The sequence below is a fragment of the Labrus bergylta genome, chromosome 8 (genome assembly GCF_963930695.1).
Source record: "Labrus bergylta chromosome 8, fLabBer1.1, whole genome shotgun sequence".
Taxonomy (NCBI): Eukaryota; Metazoa; Chordata; class Actinopteri; order Labriformes; family Labridae; genus Labrus; species Labrus bergylta.
The window spans coordinates 31,880,930-31,898,279 of record NC_089202.1 but is presented as its reverse complement, the minus strand read 5'-3'; the positions used below and the strand labels follow the sequence as shown (position 1 = coordinate 31,898,279).

General features: G+C 45.8%; 1 protein-coding gene and 1 long non-coding RNA gene across 2 annotated transcripts in view; both read left to right on the top strand.

Annotated features, from left to right (window-relative positions):
• Window positions 1-5,035: 5,035 nt before the first annotated feature.
• The window catches only part of LOC110004076 (macrophage mannose receptor 1-like), a 13,433-nt gene continuing 1,118 nt past the window's right edge, over window positions 5,036-17,350 (top strand). The window contains exons 1-9 of the mRNA XM_065957960.1: window positions 5,036-5,517; window positions 5,720-5,910; window positions 6,098-6,317; window positions 6,542-6,877; window positions 7,057-7,107; window positions 8,183-8,280; window positions 8,832-8,977; window positions 15,200-15,546; window positions 15,758-15,855. Of these exons, the coding sequence (XP_065814032.1) occupies window positions 5,481-5,517; window positions 5,720-5,910; window positions 6,098-6,317; window positions 6,542-6,877; window positions 7,057-7,107; window positions 8,183-8,280; window positions 8,832-8,977; window positions 15,200-15,546; window positions 15,758-15,855 (1,524 nt within the window). The 5' untranslated portion in view covers window positions 5,036-5,480. The remainder of the gene's footprint in view (window positions 5,518-5,719; window positions 5,911-6,097; window positions 6,318-6,541; window positions 6,878-7,056; window positions 7,108-8,182; window positions 8,281-8,831; window positions 8,978-15,199; window positions 15,547-15,757; window positions 15,856-17,350) is intronic.
• LOC136179909 (uncharacterized) lies at window positions 12,128-13,639 on the top strand. Its single transcript, XR_010666831.1, has 3 exons — window positions 12,128-12,216; window positions 12,792-12,982; window positions 13,130-13,639. It is a non-coding gene; the product is annotated as an uncharacterized lncRNA (long non-coding RNA).

Genomic DNA, 17,350 nt, shown 5'->3' with positions numbered 1-17,350 from the left:
AGAGACCGAGGTCGTGCCCACATCGATAAGTAAGCAGTGTTATATGACCATATATGGTAACGAGAAGCCTTTTAAAAACCACATGAATAAATGAACGTCCCCAGAATGAGGACAACGAGAGCAAAGAAAAGGAGCTTCATAGTAACCGACATGGAAGTACGATGAGGCTGAATAAAAAAAGGTCCAAATGAAAATAAGGTGAGAAACTCTCTCACACTCTAAGAAATGAATGAATCGTTTGTTCAGTCGGTGGGGAAGAACAAAAGAAAACACGCTGCAGGACGTTTGATATTCAGCTCTGCAGAAAAAAAAAAAGAAGACACAAAAGCGAAGAATATTTGGAAGTAGAGGATAAAAGAATACCACCCTTAGGTAACACGAGAACATCCTGGAGAACAGGAAACATGCAGCAGCAGGTTGATTAGAGCACGGAGATGGTAGAGGTGGCGTGCAGACAGTCTATGGTCGTACAGCCATCACAGGGAATAAAGGTCACCACCCCCCCCACTGGCCCCTCCCACTGACTCCTCCCACTGGCTCCAGGTGAATTCTCCTGATTATATCCTGCTGTGTTCTCACATCAGCTCACTCTGACTTTTTGCAGAATAAACACGAGGAGGCTGGAGGAGAAACTCAGAGTGAAGAGAGAAACATTCAGATGTTTGAGTGATCACATGACGCTCAGAGTGAAGAGAGAAACATTCAGATGTTTGAGTGATCACATGACGCTCAGAGTGAAGAGAGAAACATTCAGATATTTGAGTGATCACATGACGCTCAGAGTGAAGAGAGAAACATTCAGGTGTTTGAGTGATCACATGACACTCAGAGTGAAGAGAGAAACATTCAGGTGTTTGAGTGATCACATGACACTCAGAGTGAAGAGAGAAACATTCAGATGTTTGAGTGATCACATGACACTCAGAGTGAAGAGAGAAACATTCAGATGTTTGAGTGATCACATGACGCTCAGAGTGAAGAGAGAAACATTCAGATATTTGAGTGATCACATGACGCTCAGAGTGAAGAGAGAAACATTCAGATGTTTGAGTGATCACATGACGCTCAGAGTGAAGAGAGAAACATTCAGATGTTTGAGTGATCACATGACGCTCAGAGTGAAGAGAGAAACATTCAGATGTTTGAGTGATCACATGACGCTCAGAGTGAAGAGAGAAACATTCAGATGTTTGAGTGATCACATGACGCTCAGAGTGAAGAGAGAAACATTCAGATGTTTGAGTGATCACATGACGCTCAGAGTGAAGAGAGAAACATTCAGATGTTTGAGTGATCACATGACGCTCAGAGTGAAGAGAGAAACATTCAGATGTTTGAGTGATCACATGACGCTCAGAGTGAAGAGAGAAACATTCAGATGTTTGAGTGATCACATGACGCTCAGAGTGAAGAGAGAAACATTCAGATGTTTGAGTGATCAACACTACGGCTCAGGTGTGACAGCACGATAAGTGAGCTGCCTGACGACATTAAGAAGGAGCCCGGACGTTTCTGCCTTTGGAAACAGTTCAAATGATTTAAAATCCATTTTTTGTTTTACAGAGAGCCAATGAACAGCCTCACAGAAATCAGAACCCACTAACAGAACGTCTGTCTTCTTATTAAGCTGTAGGACATTTTAGTCATGTGATGATAACAGTCTGCACAGCTCAGTCTTCATGAAGACCCTGACACACCAAGCAGACGGCAAAGAACTGGTGGTGACGAAGGCCGCCTCACGTCTTAGCCAAAAAGTTGCACTTGAACACACCGCGAAGACTACAGCCGACGGCCAACCACCACGTATGTTCTGAGAGGAAATAACTCTCCATGCCAGCAGGGGGCAGTAGTCTGTTGTTTATGATACAAGAAGACCATTTTCACACCGCTGTCGGTCACCTCTCGTATTATAGGTCGTCTACTAATGGAGTCTGATAAAAAGTAGAAGATGGTGCTGGTGTTGTCAGCTCTTGGTCTTTTAGTGGAAAAAGAAAAGAAGAGGAGGAGGAGACAAATAAGGAGAAACCTCACTAATGGGTGAAAGCATGGAGACTACAGAGACATGCTCAAGAGGCTTTACTGAACCTGAGAGGAGAGCTGGAGAGAAATGAAACCTCCCAACAGCCAATCAGAGAGCTCCCTCTCACCGACCCAATTCAACATGTCCAGTCGACTGAAAAAAGGTAGCAACGTAGCCGGACACACCGCAAAAACTAGAGCGACGACCGCTCATCGACGGTACACCTAGAACGACGCCCTCCTCGGCGTGTCAGGACCTTAAAATCACACTCAGAGTTCAACGAGTTCAAATATGAATAAATAAACATTTTGTAACTCTAATGCTTTGCTATCAGAATCTCAAAGGACTCTTTGGTTTGAAACCTTTTAAAAAGGTGTTCAGGTGAGCTTACCTGAAGCTTTGCCGTGCAGCAGCAGCAGCGGGCAGCAGACCAGGATGCAGGCGATGCAGAGCAGCCAGGCCATGGTCTCCGTGGTGACGAGCTCATCGTCTCCGTCTGTTTATAAACCTGCAGACCTGCTGAGTCAGCGTGAGGAGGTCGGACACGCCTTCACCCCTCCTCCCTCCTCTTCACCGTCCTCGTCTGTTCGTCTCGCTGGAACCGAGAGTCCTCGACCGCGGCTCAGAGGACGGACAGCGAGCCGTGAAGCCCTCTGATTGGGCGAGAGGATCTCTGAGAGACAGGTGAGGGAGGTCAGCGTTCAGTGTGACGTCTGTTCTTTTCACATCAGCACTCAGACACGGCTCACAGCGTGTACCTGCACACAGAACATCACACAAACATTAGCATGCTAACATCCATCTTCATCTGCACCGATTCATAACCAACAGAACCTCAACACTTAGAGGGTCAGGGTACCCAGGTCCAGCCTGACCACCTGATGCAGCCTGACCACCTGATGCAGCCTGACCACCTGATGCAGCCTGACCACCTGATGCAGCCTGACCACCTGTTGCAGTCTGACCACCTGATGCAGCCTGACCACCTGATGGAGCCTGACCACCTGATGCAGCCTGACCACCTGATGCAGCCTGACCACCTGATGCAGTCTGACCACCTGATGCAGCCTGACCACCTGATGCAGTCTGACCACCTGATGCAGCCTGACCACCTGATGCAGCCTGACCACCTGATGCAGTCTGACCACCTGTTGCAGTCTGACCACCTGATGCAGCCTGATGCAGCCTGACCACCTGATGCAGCCTGACCACCTGATGCAGCCTGACCACCTGATGCAGCCTGACCACCTGATGCAGCCTGACCACCTGTTGCAGTCTGACCACCTGATGCAGCCTGACCACCTGATGGAGCCTGACCACCTGATGCAGCCTGACCACCTGATGCAGCCTGACCACCTGATGCAGCCTGACCACCTGATGCAGTCTGACCACCTGATGCAGCCTGACCACCTGATGCAGCCTGACCACCTGATGCAGCCTGACCACCTGATGCAGTCTGACCACCTGTTGCAGTCTGACCACCTGATGCAGCCTGATGCAGCCTGACCACCTGATGCAGCCTGATGCAGCCTGACCACCTGATGCAGCCTGACCACCTGATGCAGCCTGATGCAGCCTGATGCAGCCTGATGGAGCCTGACCACCTGATGCAGCCTGATGCAGCCTGACCACCTGATGCAGCCTGATGCAGCCTGACCACCTGATGCAGCCTGACCACCTGATGCAGCCTGACCACCTGATGCAGTCTGACCACCTGATGCAGCCTGACCACCTGATGCAGTCTGACCACCTGATGCAGCCTGACCACCTGATGCAGCCTGACCACCTGATGCAGTCTGACCACCTGATGGAGCCTGACCACCTGATGCAGCCTGACCACCTGATGCAGCCTGACCACCTGATGGAGCCTGACCACCTGATGCAGTCTGACCACCTGATGGAGCCTGACCACCTGATGCAGCCTGACCACCTGATGCAGCCTGACCACCTGATGGAGCCTGACCACCTGATGCAGCCTGACCACCTGATGCAGCCTGATGCAGCCTGACCACCTGATGCAGCCTGACCACCTGATGCAGCCTGACCACCTGTTGCAGTCTGACCACCTGATGGAGCCTGACCACCTGATGCAGCCTGACCACCTGATGCAGCCTGACCACCTGTTGCAGCCTGACCACCTGATGCAGCCTGACCACCTGATGCAGCCTGACCACCTGATGCAGCCTGACCACCTGATGCAGCCTGATGCAGCCTGACCACCTGATGCAGCCTGACCACCTGTTGCAGTCTGACCACCTGATGGGGCCTGACCACCTGATGCAGCCTGACCACCTGTTGCAGTCTGACCACCTGATGCAGCCTGACCACCTGATGCAGCCTGACCACCTGATGCAGCCTGATGCAGCCTGACCACCTGATGCAGCCTGATGCAGCCTGACCACCTGATGCAGCCTGACCACCTGATGCAGCCTGATGCAGCCTGATGCAGCCTGATGCAGCCTGATGGAGCCTGACCACCTGATGCAGCCTGATGCAGCCTGACCACCTGATGCAGCCTGATGCAGCCTGACCACCTGATGCAGCCTGACCACCTGATGCAGCCTGATGCAGCCTGATGCAGCCTGATGCAGCCTGACCACCTGATGGAGCCTGACCACCTGATGCAGCCTGACCACCTGTTGCAGTCTGACCACCTGATGCAGCCTGACCACCTGATGCAGCCTGACCACCTGATGGAGCCTGACCACCTGATGCAGCCTGACCACCTGATGCAGCCTGACCACCTGATGCAGCCTGACCACCTGTTGCAGTCTGACCACCTGATGCAGCCTGACCACCTGATGCAGCCTGACCACCTGATGGAGCCTGACCACCTGATGCAGCCTGACCACCTGATGCAGCCTGACCACCTGATGGAGCCTGACCACCTGATGCAGCCTGACCACCTGATGCAGCCTGACCACCTGATGGAGCCTGACCACCTGATGGAGCCTGACCACCTGATGCAGCCTGACCACCTGATGCAGCCTGACCACCTGATGCAGCCTGATGCAGCCTGACCACCTGATGGAGCCTGACCACCTGATGCAGCCTGAGGACCGCCGTTACCATGGTCACTGTGTAAAATTAACCGATCACAGATCCATACATTTCTGCGATGACTCAAACAACAAATTGGACTGCACGGTGGTACCCGACCAATCATCACGACTGACGTGATGTCTCAGCAGAGAGCTGATCCTGATCCTTAATCTAGATGAACCTCTTCTTTAAAGGTCTGAATCCCGTCCAGTCTTTATGGATTCTCTGATCCAGGTTAGAAGTATTAGTAGATGATAAAATGTATTTTTGTAAACATCTGAGTGTTTTGACTCCTGAAGCTGTGCCTGATAACCAAATGAGTTCTACCAACATGACTTTGCATGAAATGCATTTAAAAGTTACTGCTGAACACAGAGTCATCTGAGCAGCTGCAGGACTTCAGTCTCTTCACACGAGGATGGAAAAACTTCTCCTGAGTTTGATGGCTGCAGCAGGTAAGTGACTCTTCTGATTGAATCCAAAGGCTTTAATATTAACGTTATTAATGATGTCATTCTTCTTACACTCCTCTTACACTGAACACAATCATGATCACTGAATTATTTTCAGAATAAACCTTTCAGTGTTTTCATCACAAAGACATGAACAGCAGGTTACACTTCAGGGTGTGAATCTGATCCGTGTGCTTCTCTTCAGGACTGTGTGCCGTTTATACACATGTTGGACGTCAGTTTCATTTTGTGCACGAGCCGAAGAACATGAGTGAAGCTCTGAGCTACTGCAGAGACAGATACACCGACCTGGCCTCCATGGACAACATGGAGGACGTGGAGCTGCTGAACAGAGAGGCAAATTTAAGCAGAATGGTCTACTTAAAATCCAGCCACGTGAGTCCTCTTCACCACGTCCATGTAATGAGGCGATGCCTCATTGGTGGTCAGGCTGCATGTCCTGACCTCCCGTTTACTTGCCACCCTAGTCTGAAAAGTCTGAACACGGCCCTGACTACATCCTGCTGTTTGTACTTTTCCAAACTGAAGCTGAAAAATAATATAAATCAAATGTTGCTTTCAGCTGGTGTGGATAGGTTTGTACGACGAAGTGGAGAGCTGGAGGTGGTCACTGTCAGACAGAAGTTTCTACAAACCTGGAGAGAGCACCTTCAGACACTGGTCACCTGGAGAACCCAACAATTATCTCAGTTTAGGGCACTGTGCACAGATGTTAGGTGATGGACTCTGGAACGATGTACCATGTGGGCAACTTCACAAGCCAGTCTGCAGTAATGTCACAGGTGAGAATATGAATTATGACAGTGAACTCTTGTTTTCCTCCATCTCTCTGTTGTTTTCACTGGAACTTTATTCAAAGCAGATAGATGTTGATCATTACGCTGCTTTACATAGAAACTGTTGAGACATGCACCAAGGCACACACACAGAGTTTTAAATTGTCAAAGCATTAAGGCACAGATACTTCCTGGATACAGTTTGGTACAACACTGTGGTCTCTCTTCAGGGTGGAATGTGACCTTTGTCCTCATCAACACTAACATGACATGGACTGAGGCCCAGAGCTACTGCAGAGAACACCACACTGACCTGGCCAGTGTGAGAAACCTGGATGAGAACCAGAAGATAAAGAAGCTGAGCTCAGGATCCCTGATTTGGATCGGCCTCTTCAGAGAGTCCTGGAAGTGGACGGATGGAAGTAATTCTTCGTTTAGGTACTGGAATGAAAATGAACCCAATAACAGCGATGAACCAGAGACATGCGTGGCCGCTTATTTAATAAAGTCAGGCAGATGGGAGGACTGGCCCTGTCACTACAAGAGAGCATCCATCTGCTACAGTGGTGAGCTATCGTTACATTGTGGATTCAACCAGGGGTGGCTGGTCAATAGAGGGCGCCGCCCAACCACATCCACTGTATGTTTTTTTTAAAAGAGCATTTATTCAAATGTTTAATTTGTAATACAAATGTTGTGACTCCATAATAAGTCCAACTTGTCCCTCTCCTGTTTCTTCCATCAGCCGATCCTGCAGCAACGACAGCTTCTTCTCAAAACGACACCATCATTAAAGGTTAGAGATCTATTCAACTCTATGTTCAGAGACCCTTTATCACATTTATCACGAGTCAAACTGCCCCAAATACCTGCGCTACACTCTTAAGAACATTTGGGGGTGAGCTGATGTGTGAACGCTGCAGGAAATATTCAGGTACATTCACAGTGAGCGAGCCAAGTTCATATCCTGTGACCTGCTCGCGAGCGGAAACTAGAGTTAATCAGGGGATAAAGACACACAGGTGAGAAAAGTCAGGGTCCAAGGTCCAAGCACGGCGCCGCAGGAGCTCCACATGCACACAGTCAGACGTGCACACACACACAGCGCTGTGCTCCCCCGCTGACTCAGCTGATCCCCTCTCTCCTCTGTAACGCCTCTGAAGACGGGACAGAGGGGGGGGGTGGGAGTCTGAATGTCGTGGAGGAGTAGTGGGGCATTACTTCGACGGGCGTGATTATCGTGGCCACAAATCATAGTACGAAAAGGCAGGTGATGATTCTGTAGCAGTGAACCGAGGAAATCTTTGAAACACAAACAATCTCCTTACAAACAGAGTAGGAAAGTGGAACAGAGTTTGTCTTTATGATAGTCCATGCAGATGATCATTTAAAGTCTTTATATGTGATTTTTTGATCCAGCAGGTGTCGCCCTTGAGCACCAGCATGAAACCAAAACAACTGGCGCTGCATTGTTGTGTTAGCATGCTCATGCTAGCGATCTTTATTATGCTGGTATCTTCACACTGCATGTAAATTTACCTGAAATGAGCGTGATCTAGAAACACAGTTAAGCAGTGAGTACAGTATGTTATTCTTCTTCTCTCTAGTCCCTCAATTAAACAACTTTTATACACGAGGGGAGGAGTCAGCCGGCCGTCCTGGCGATGTAAACAAAGTGAAGATAGGACTCTGAAAACTCTGAAAACATCACAGACAGTGGGACTCGGGTGTTACACCCATTGTAGACAGTCATGACTCACAGAGTTATTTTCAGAGGAGATACTTGATTTCTACATTTAAGTGTGAAAAATCACAGATTAAACCTTTAACCACGAGCATCTTGAATGATCCCGTCTGTCTGCTTCTCAAAGACGCTTCAGTTTCAAAAGGAGTGGTCAAAGTGAGGCTGGTGAAGAGCTCCTCTGTGGATATGAATGACCCGGCAGTGATGGACGCCATGTTGAAGCAGGTACATCTTCATCATTACATTCAAAACAGACCAACAGGGTCCCCTGTGTGACGAGGTGAACAAAGAGAAGAGTGTCTTTAAATAATGCTGTTATAATAAGAATGTGTGAAAAGATGGACGACATGACAGCTCTGGCGTCTTGCATGGACGGGCATGAGGGTCAGGTGTAATGCAGGCGAAGGCGCTGGCGTTGGCATGCTGATCCCCGTCAGCGTTGACTGGCTTTAGATACATGGAACGTCACCTCTCTGGTGGGGAAGCAACTGGAGCTAGATGAAGTTGAGCTTGTGTTGGCACACTGCTCTGGTTCTGGAACCAAACTCCTGTAGTTTGTGCTTATGCACCAATCAGCAGGTGGCAGTATTCAGCCTTCTTGGAGTCACTGTGTCAGGTACTGGAAGGGGTTCTGGCTGGGGAATCCATTGTTCTACTGGGGAATGTCAACATGGGTTGAAGCCACTTTACCGCCCGTTCGAGGCAAAATCCTGCTATGAGAATGTCATTGACCTGAATGTTTGTCAGTGTTTGACAAAGAAAATGTTTTCTGTCAGATCAAACAGAAGCTGAAGGACCAGGGGGTGAAAGGCGACGTCAAACTGAGCTGGAGGAAGCAGACGGACGGGAAGGTGTTCCACAAAGAGGAGAAGAAGAAGAAGATGAGGAAGAAGAGGATGATTACAAAACCAAAAGATGAGCTGTAGAGTAGTGAAAGATGTTTTTCATTGGTCAGTAGCGGATCATTCCCACAGTTATGGTATGGTACAAAAGACTTCTTGTATTTCATTGGTACAGAGGCTGTGAGCGTCGACTGTTTCCTCTTATAATAATCACTTTACTGTAACGAGGTGATCATCTTTCTGTATTAGTATAGTGTAACTCTTTCTCTTTACGTCTTGTTGAAAGATCAGAAAGAGTTATGCAATTGTTGAATTTGTTTTTACCATATATGTTCTTTTATCATCATTTCATTCATATGTCATATAGTCATAACTACTTTTTTATTGCTTTTACATATCCTGTCAATCATGCACACATCCGCGGTGTCTATGCACCTGTGAGGTCAGGATAAGTCTGCCATACTTTGAGTTAAACCACATAGGAACTCGTGAGTGTATAGCGTTTCTGCGAATCTGCATTGTTGAGGTTTTACAGAATCTTGGAAAAAACAGACAGTTTGGCTCTTTTTCACTTTTTCTAAAGGGCTCCACGTCACTCTGACTTTCAAATTCCTGTTTTGGGACTTAGTCTCTGAGACCGAGATCTTTTAAAACATCAAGTGTCTACACGCTCGGGTTTAAACTTTTGATTTTGTATTTTACATTTTTATAGTTTTACTTTTACTGCTTTGTATTTTGAATATCTTTTGAAGTTTTTTCAATAAACTTTCTGAACTTTCTGAAACCATTTTTCTGACTCAAGTCATTCACACCACAAAGACCCGAGCCTCTCTTAAGGACGCCGCGTGAACCTCGGTAGGTAAGCATGAGCAGTCACACCACGGCACACTTCTACTGACTTTTACTACACACCTCATACACACCTAGCATCCGAGTGAGGAGAGTTGCAGTTAATCCCTCTCTGGGGGTGAGAGCCTCAGGGGGGCTAATCTAGGGTCCTGAATCAAGGATTATACTTGAATCTTATTATTCTAGAAATGAATGTTAGGCAGATAATCCTAGAGCTATGCGGTTATATAAGTCTTCTCTTCTTGACAAGGTGTTAGCGGAGTAATTTTACATAGCTCCAGGTACTAGGAAAGAAGAGACTAGCAGCTGGTAGGGAGCGAGCCCTCACATAGTTCTAGGAAAGAGGAGACTAGGTAGCTAATGGGTGGTGAGCTTCCGTTAGCTATAGTAAAGTTATTCACCCCTTTATGCATGTCCAGGACATGTAACAGTCTTTACGTCTAATGATTCTGTTTAAATCCTAAAAGCTGAGCAGGGACTGCATGTTATCATTCGACGGATGAAGCCATGTTCATGTGTCTGTGTTAAATAAACAAATACAGTAAATAACTGTAAAAACAAGAAGACTGTCTCTTTAGATTCGTATTGTTTCATAAGGAAGGTGAGAATAAGCAGCATGTATCCACCTGATCCCTTCCATCCATGTGTTTCTGGAATATGGAATAAATAATGTCTGCTGCAGCCCCTTCCAGTCAGCTGCTCGGTCTTTCAGTTAAAGCACAAATAAAAAACGACTTCAGCTCTCAGTCAGGCTGAACGCTGCGTCTGGATGTGCAGCTCATTTCTCACAGGAGGAAGTAAAGGATGTGCATCCGACCCTGAACACAAATCATTGGAGCGAGTCGAAGAAGCTGTGACTCTGAAGTCTCCTGGGAGAGTTTTTGAGGACCTCATGAAGACTGCAGGAGGGTCAGATTTTATTTCTCTATCAGAACGTCTTATTTGCAAGAGGTCAGATCACATGAGTGTTTCTTCATGTGTTTCTGAGATACAGCTTCCCAACATTTCAGATCCTACCAATGAATCTGATCTGGTCCGTTTGACTCTCTGAAACCTTAGAGCGGTTCAGTCCCGAAGTCCACCAGAACCCAAAGATGTTGTGGTTTTAACAACATCCCACAAATATACAGGAGAGGAGAATCATACACAGTATATCATATTCATAATTCCTTATGCAATACATTTCAAAAGAAGGGATGAAAACAGCAGACAAAAGGGGCAAACAAAGATTGAATCGTCTCTCTCCCCTGGATTACCACAACACAGAAAGTATAGAAATAAGTAAAGAATAATGGCAATGGGGGAAATTATTTATCTTGTGTGTCATCTGGTTTTCCAGAGGATCCTTACAGACCGATGGTACGCCTGTGTCATGAATCTGAAGGTGATTTGTTTTATGTGCAGAGTAAGAACGTTTCTACACATATATTAGTGAACGAGGCTCAATGCGTCTCCCTCTCTTCAGTATTTATTCTGTGTCTTTCATCCCTTCTGTTTGTCTTCTTCCTCTGAGTCAGCATTATCTCCCAGTCTGATACTTCCCTGTTTGCTTTTCTCTTTCCTGTTTTATGGATTTGGATTCTGCCCGCTCCCTTTGGGTGTGTCTGCCCGTCTGTGAGGAAGACACAACACTCCTCCTTTGTACCTGAATAAATCAGCCTGAAGTGATTTGTGTGCTCCAGAACTTTCGTAGGACCTGAGAGAAGGAGTCCACTGAATGATATTCTGAACGTCTGAGGTCATCCTCTGAGACCACCGAGCTCCCCCTGTGGAGCGGCTGAAGGGTAGAGGTCGGTTTGGAGTGTTTGGTGTGTGAGTCTGACCTCCAGTGGTTTGTGTTTCTATGAGCGTCAGTTTGTAAAGGAAAATAATTCATGACTGATTGTTCATCAATGGAACAGACTGCTCCATGATTCAGAGCAGTGTTCTCTTACGTCTGTAAGTGTGACCGGCTAAATGTTTTAACCCCCTCCATGGGGTCCCAAGTCTCGAGCTCCTGGGGGGTCATGGGACCGGTGATCCAACAGCACACTGTCCAAGTGCTTCATCGGGTTTCAGTGAGTCAGAAAACATTAGACTAATAAACCACTCATCACACACACACTGCCTTTGCATCAGAGTATCTTTGTAGGTTTTACGTACACACAGACACACACACACACACACACACACACAATGATACACACACACACACACACACACACACAGATTTGTTTTTGTATCTGCTCGTTTCTTTCTTCATGTTATTTCAAACATTGAGTGTAAATCACAGCCGCTGCTGCTGCCTCCTTTCAGATGACGTTCTTAAACTTTATTTTCCTACCATGCAAATCTTATTTTGCCTAAGCTCCGTGAAGCCGAGTGATCCTGAGGTTCAGTCAGCTGTTTATGAGAGACTGATGGACCTGTGAGTGTGACTGAACACTGAAGATGGACTCACTTATTCTCCTCCTCATCGTCGCTGCATCAGGTAAATCCTTTATTTATGATTTATTGATTTCATTCTTTTACTGTAGATACAAACTTCTATTTGTCAAACTCACAACTTCAGTCATATTAATGTAAAGAGGAGGAAAAACTAAATGTAAGAATCCAAAGCTGGACCAGGTTCAGGACCAGGATCAGGTTCAGGATCAGGATCAGGATCAGGATCAGGTGACTTTATTTGTACCTGTGGGTGGATTTGTTTTGCAGCCAGTGAGACAGAAACAAAAAAAATCAAAACAGTTCTGTCTCGATCGGCACACACTGAACTTTTTGTCTTTTTGATTTTATAAGTGAATTGAAGTATTCACAATAAGGCGTGTAGCTGACCTGATTGACAGGTGGGCGCGGTGTAACGGTTTGTCAGGAGGTTTAAAACCCGCCTCAGCTCCAGCTCTCAGCCTGTCGTTAGGTTGACTGAAAGTTAGACTGAGACAGCATTTCCAGCATGGAGGCCGCTAGGCTTCATCCACTTTTCTGTCTATTCTGGACATGCAAGTCAGGAAGCTTGAAACTTTCTAGAAATGTTAAGGAGTACATGTGCTTTGTCTTCCACTGCAGGACTGTGTGCCGAGTCATCACAAGTTCAATTACGGTACTTCTTTTATTATGAGCCAAAGAGCCGAGATGAAGCCCGGGCCTTCTGCAGAGACAAACACACAGACCTGGCCACCATAAGCAGCATGGAGGACGTGGACACCCTGAGGGGCATGGCCGATCTAAGCCAAATGATAAACCAGGATTTCAGCCATGTGAGTTCACTTTGATCATTGTAAAGTCATTCAGATCCATGTTGGTGACCCACGTGGACTGATTACTTTAATCTTCTAGTCAGAGACGGGACCCTGTAGACATCCAGGCAGAATGATGGATGTTATCTATTAAATGTAATCTTTCAGCGAGCCTGGATTGGTCTGTACAACGACGTGGACAGCTGGAGGTGGTCGCTGTCAGACCCGAGTTTCTACGGTGACGGAGAGGCCGAGTTCAGACAGTGGTTGTCTGGACAACCAGACAACACACACAGTGTTGAACACTGCACATCTATGTTTGATAATGGATGGTGGAATGATGTACCCTGCACAGAAAAACTATACACCAGTCTGCTGTGATGTCACAGGTGAGGATACTAACCACCTGAATATAATAACAATAATAATAGAATGAGCATTTAAAGGTGACATATCCTCCTCCTCTTCTTCAGTTTAAATAAGTCTCAGAGCTCCTCAAAACATGTGTGTGAAGTTTCTTGTTCTAAATCCACTCTGATCCTGTATTTGATCATGTCTATAAACCCCTCTATTTCAGCCCTGCTCAGAACAGGCTGTTTCTGTGTCTGTACCTTTAAATATGTAAATGAGCTGTGTCTGACCATGTTACACCCCTGTACAGCGTACTGTAAGGGGAGAAATAAAGAAGAAAGAAACAAACACGTTGTTGCTGGCTTTCATTCAATGGTGTAATGAATAATATGCAATAACACATCATATTATCATTGTACAATATTATACACTTAGATGAACATACATGCACTGTTTAATACCTTTACATCTGTCATATAACAGGCTAGTATTTCTCAATATTGTATAATCTACTGCTTGTTTTATGTAAACACATTTAACTCTTTTCTTAGTTGCTTTAGTAGTTATACACATACACACTTGCAGAGTGATATTCTTTAAACTGTACCATGTAACTGTAATTGTTCAACTGACCGATACAACTTAAATAACACACTCTCAGTAGACGCACTACACGTGTCTCTATTGCGCTCTGTCTGTGTGATTCAAGCTAGCATGCACGCATCACGGCAAACACATTCATGCTTAAACTGCTTCATAAACATACTGAAATTACTTTGTATATTTGTATAAACATATCACTAACTTGTTCCCGGAAACTTACAACACATATATACTTGGTTTTATTCGACTTTTAACAGTATTCCTTACCTGTAAGGGGAGAAATAAAGAAGAAAGAAACAAACACGTTGTTGCTGGCTTTCATTCAATGGTGTAATGAATGACGCTCAAGACAACACGCTCCCCCTGCTGGCGTAAAACCGGAAGTGGTAAAACAATAACAAAAGCTTAAGACCAAACCAATCAATTACCGATATGCCTTTTAAACTTAACCTTAGCAGCATGAATTACATTAAATTATAACTAGCTTTTTAGCATTTTTAAAGGATATACAACATTTTAGAAAGACAGTAGTTTTAACATGTATTATTAATTTAACTTAGTGCACAATCTTATATCCATTACAACCACGCCCCTCTCTGAAGGGCTTGGGTGTACTCTGTCTTTCTCGCTCCATGTCCTATTGTTTACGGTGAGAAGGCAGACTCAGAGGGAAGAACAAACACCTAGCTGTGGGAGTGTCACCCACCTGGGGGAGGGGCTACTGCCCTTTGTGATGTCATGAGGGAAAAATCTCCAAACGGCCTGTTTAAGCACACATTTTCTGAAAAGTGGAGCAGGCAGAAGACGGAGAGGATGGACTTTTCTCATCATTGGGGGGTTTGTAGACGGACTAGAGACACATGTTAGAGTTAGAGGAACATGGAGAAGAGGATTTAGGATTTAGGATTTAGTCCTTTAATGGACCCTGAGGAGCCTTAACATGGTGGAGGAACCAAACAAAGAACAAAACCAAACTGAGACAGGTAACAAAGGATGGAGAGGCAGAGTTGATGTGGAGAAGTGATGGTGGAGGTCTCAATGTCTCCATAGATGTTTGGGTGTGTGTGGTATGGACAGCAGGCCGGTGTCTGTGGTCTAGAGGTTTCTGGATGTGGTGTGAGGGTGCAGGAGGTCGGAGAGGTACTGAGGGTGTAGCAGGAATTCATTATTGAGGAGGGGTATTTAGTATTTGATTCTGGTTCTAACTGGAATAAGTTGTGAAGTGAAAAGGTTTAATGGATTAATACAGACTCAAAGAAAGACCTCACTGTGGTTTCTCTTCAGGCCCGATGTGACCTTTGCCCTCATCTCCACCTCCATGTCATGGACTGAGGCCCAGAGCTACTGCAGAGAGCACCACACAGACCTGGCCAGCGTGAGAAACCTGGCAGAGAACCAGGAGGTGAAGCAGCTGGTTCCTCCTGGACAGAGAGTCTGGATCGGCCTCTCCAGAGAGTCCTGGAAGTGGTTTGATGGCAGTAACTCCACGTTTAGGAACTGGAGTCCGGGGAGAGCAGAACCTAACAACTTAGACCCAAAGGAGGATTGTGCTGCAGCAGACTTTAACAACAAAGGGGGCTGGGAGGACTGGACGTGTGACTGGAAGAGATCCTACATCTGCCACTCTCTGGGTGAGTGGACTCTAATGAGTCACTTAGTGTTCCTGTTTGGATTCAATACACTAAAAACCATCAACAGAAAACTGATTTGAATATCCTGATCTTCATTTCCATGAATTTGTTTGACTGTGGGGATGTCAGCCGAGTGCTTAAAAGACGCCCTGCAGGCCTCTTTACTCTGACAGTGAAGTGATGTGAACACATGTTTGTGTCTTCCTCTCAGAGATCACTCAACATGTGATCAGAGTGAGCGTGCAGAAGAAGAAGAACCCCTCTGTGGATCTGAACCACTCTGCTGTGATGGAACACATCCTGCTACAGGTGAGCCATGTTTGACCTTTTTATGATTTCATGCAGAAATAACCAAATGACTAAATGAGACAACACGAGGCTTCAATCATCCCCGGAAAGATATACTCAAATGACAGAAGCACAGGAAGTCATGTGGATTCAGAGCCATTTGAAATCATGAATTCAGCAAATCAAGAGCAGTAATGTCAAACTATGATAGTAGTACTTACAATAAACATGACATGATTAGGATGTAGTATAAGGAACAGTATTACTGAGTCTAAGGAGTCAGAACTCTCCTGATAGTAACTTAAACAAAGACTCAGATGACAGACTTTCTTTTTTAAACCCTTCTTGATGCATTCACCTCGTGGACTCTTTGGTTTTGTCAGCACTATCACTGAGAACTGTGGAAAAGCTTAAAGTCCACAAGGAGCTGCTGTGAAACCTTTAGAGAAAGATTTGATGTTTGGCTTCAGACAAAATAAAAATGATCCTGCAGTCAGTGTTAGATGTCAAAATACCTTTAATGAAGCAGTATGTAACTCTGCCCCCTGGTGTTTAAAATGGGTACTGCAGTCTAAATTCTAAACATCACAGAGAGCTGTCTCCCCCCCCCCCCTCACTCAGGTCACCATGTGGTGGACTCTGAAGCTTCAGTGTTTATCCAGCTCTGCATGGGTCTGTAAACCTTTCTGTGTTCTAACCTCTCTCCATTTTTCAAAAGCATCTCCAATATTGATCCTAGTTTGAGCACGTTTCTGCTCGTGGAGCTTATTAGAAACATGCAGAGGCTTTTTAGGTCGGGTACAATCACTTCTATCTGAACCACTTCTCTTGACCGCTTCCATCGCTGCAACACCTGTTGACCTGATAACTGCTCTCATATCTGACAAACCGAGGGGCGTCCAAAATGGCCGTGTGGGGGGTCTTAAAAGCGCCTACCTTCTCTGGTCCAAACGGCTCCAGAGCATTCAGGAGCAGAATGTAAAGTTAGAAGGAGGACATACTGGCTGCTGCATTGTTGTCAGAGAAGCCAGCACTTCAACATAGCATGTTTCCTTAATGATCAGAGAGTAAGATACCTTTATCATCTCACTCTCTACACAGCTCACTGATTGGATCTTTAAGTCTACTTAGACTGGTAGTGTCGGTGCTCTCACTGTTTGTCTATGGACACAGACATAGAGTCTGTTTTTGACAGGAATTTACAAGATCAATTCTGGAAGAAATTTCTGAATCAGTTGAGGAAATGGCCTTATGTGTTGAAGTAAACATGTCTGTAAATGTTTTTATTACTATATTTCTACCGCTAGGCAATATTGTATATCTTGGAGAAACTGTAACAATCAAATTTCCCTCTGGGATTAATAAAGTAAAGCCTTTTCACGGCCAAGAAGGCACCAACTTCAAAATGTATTTCACATTCCTACATATATGACCCAATGTCAATACAGATTCATGTTTCAATGGGTGAAGTATCCCTTTAATGTCTGATCATACAGTAAGGTCACTTTATCATTCC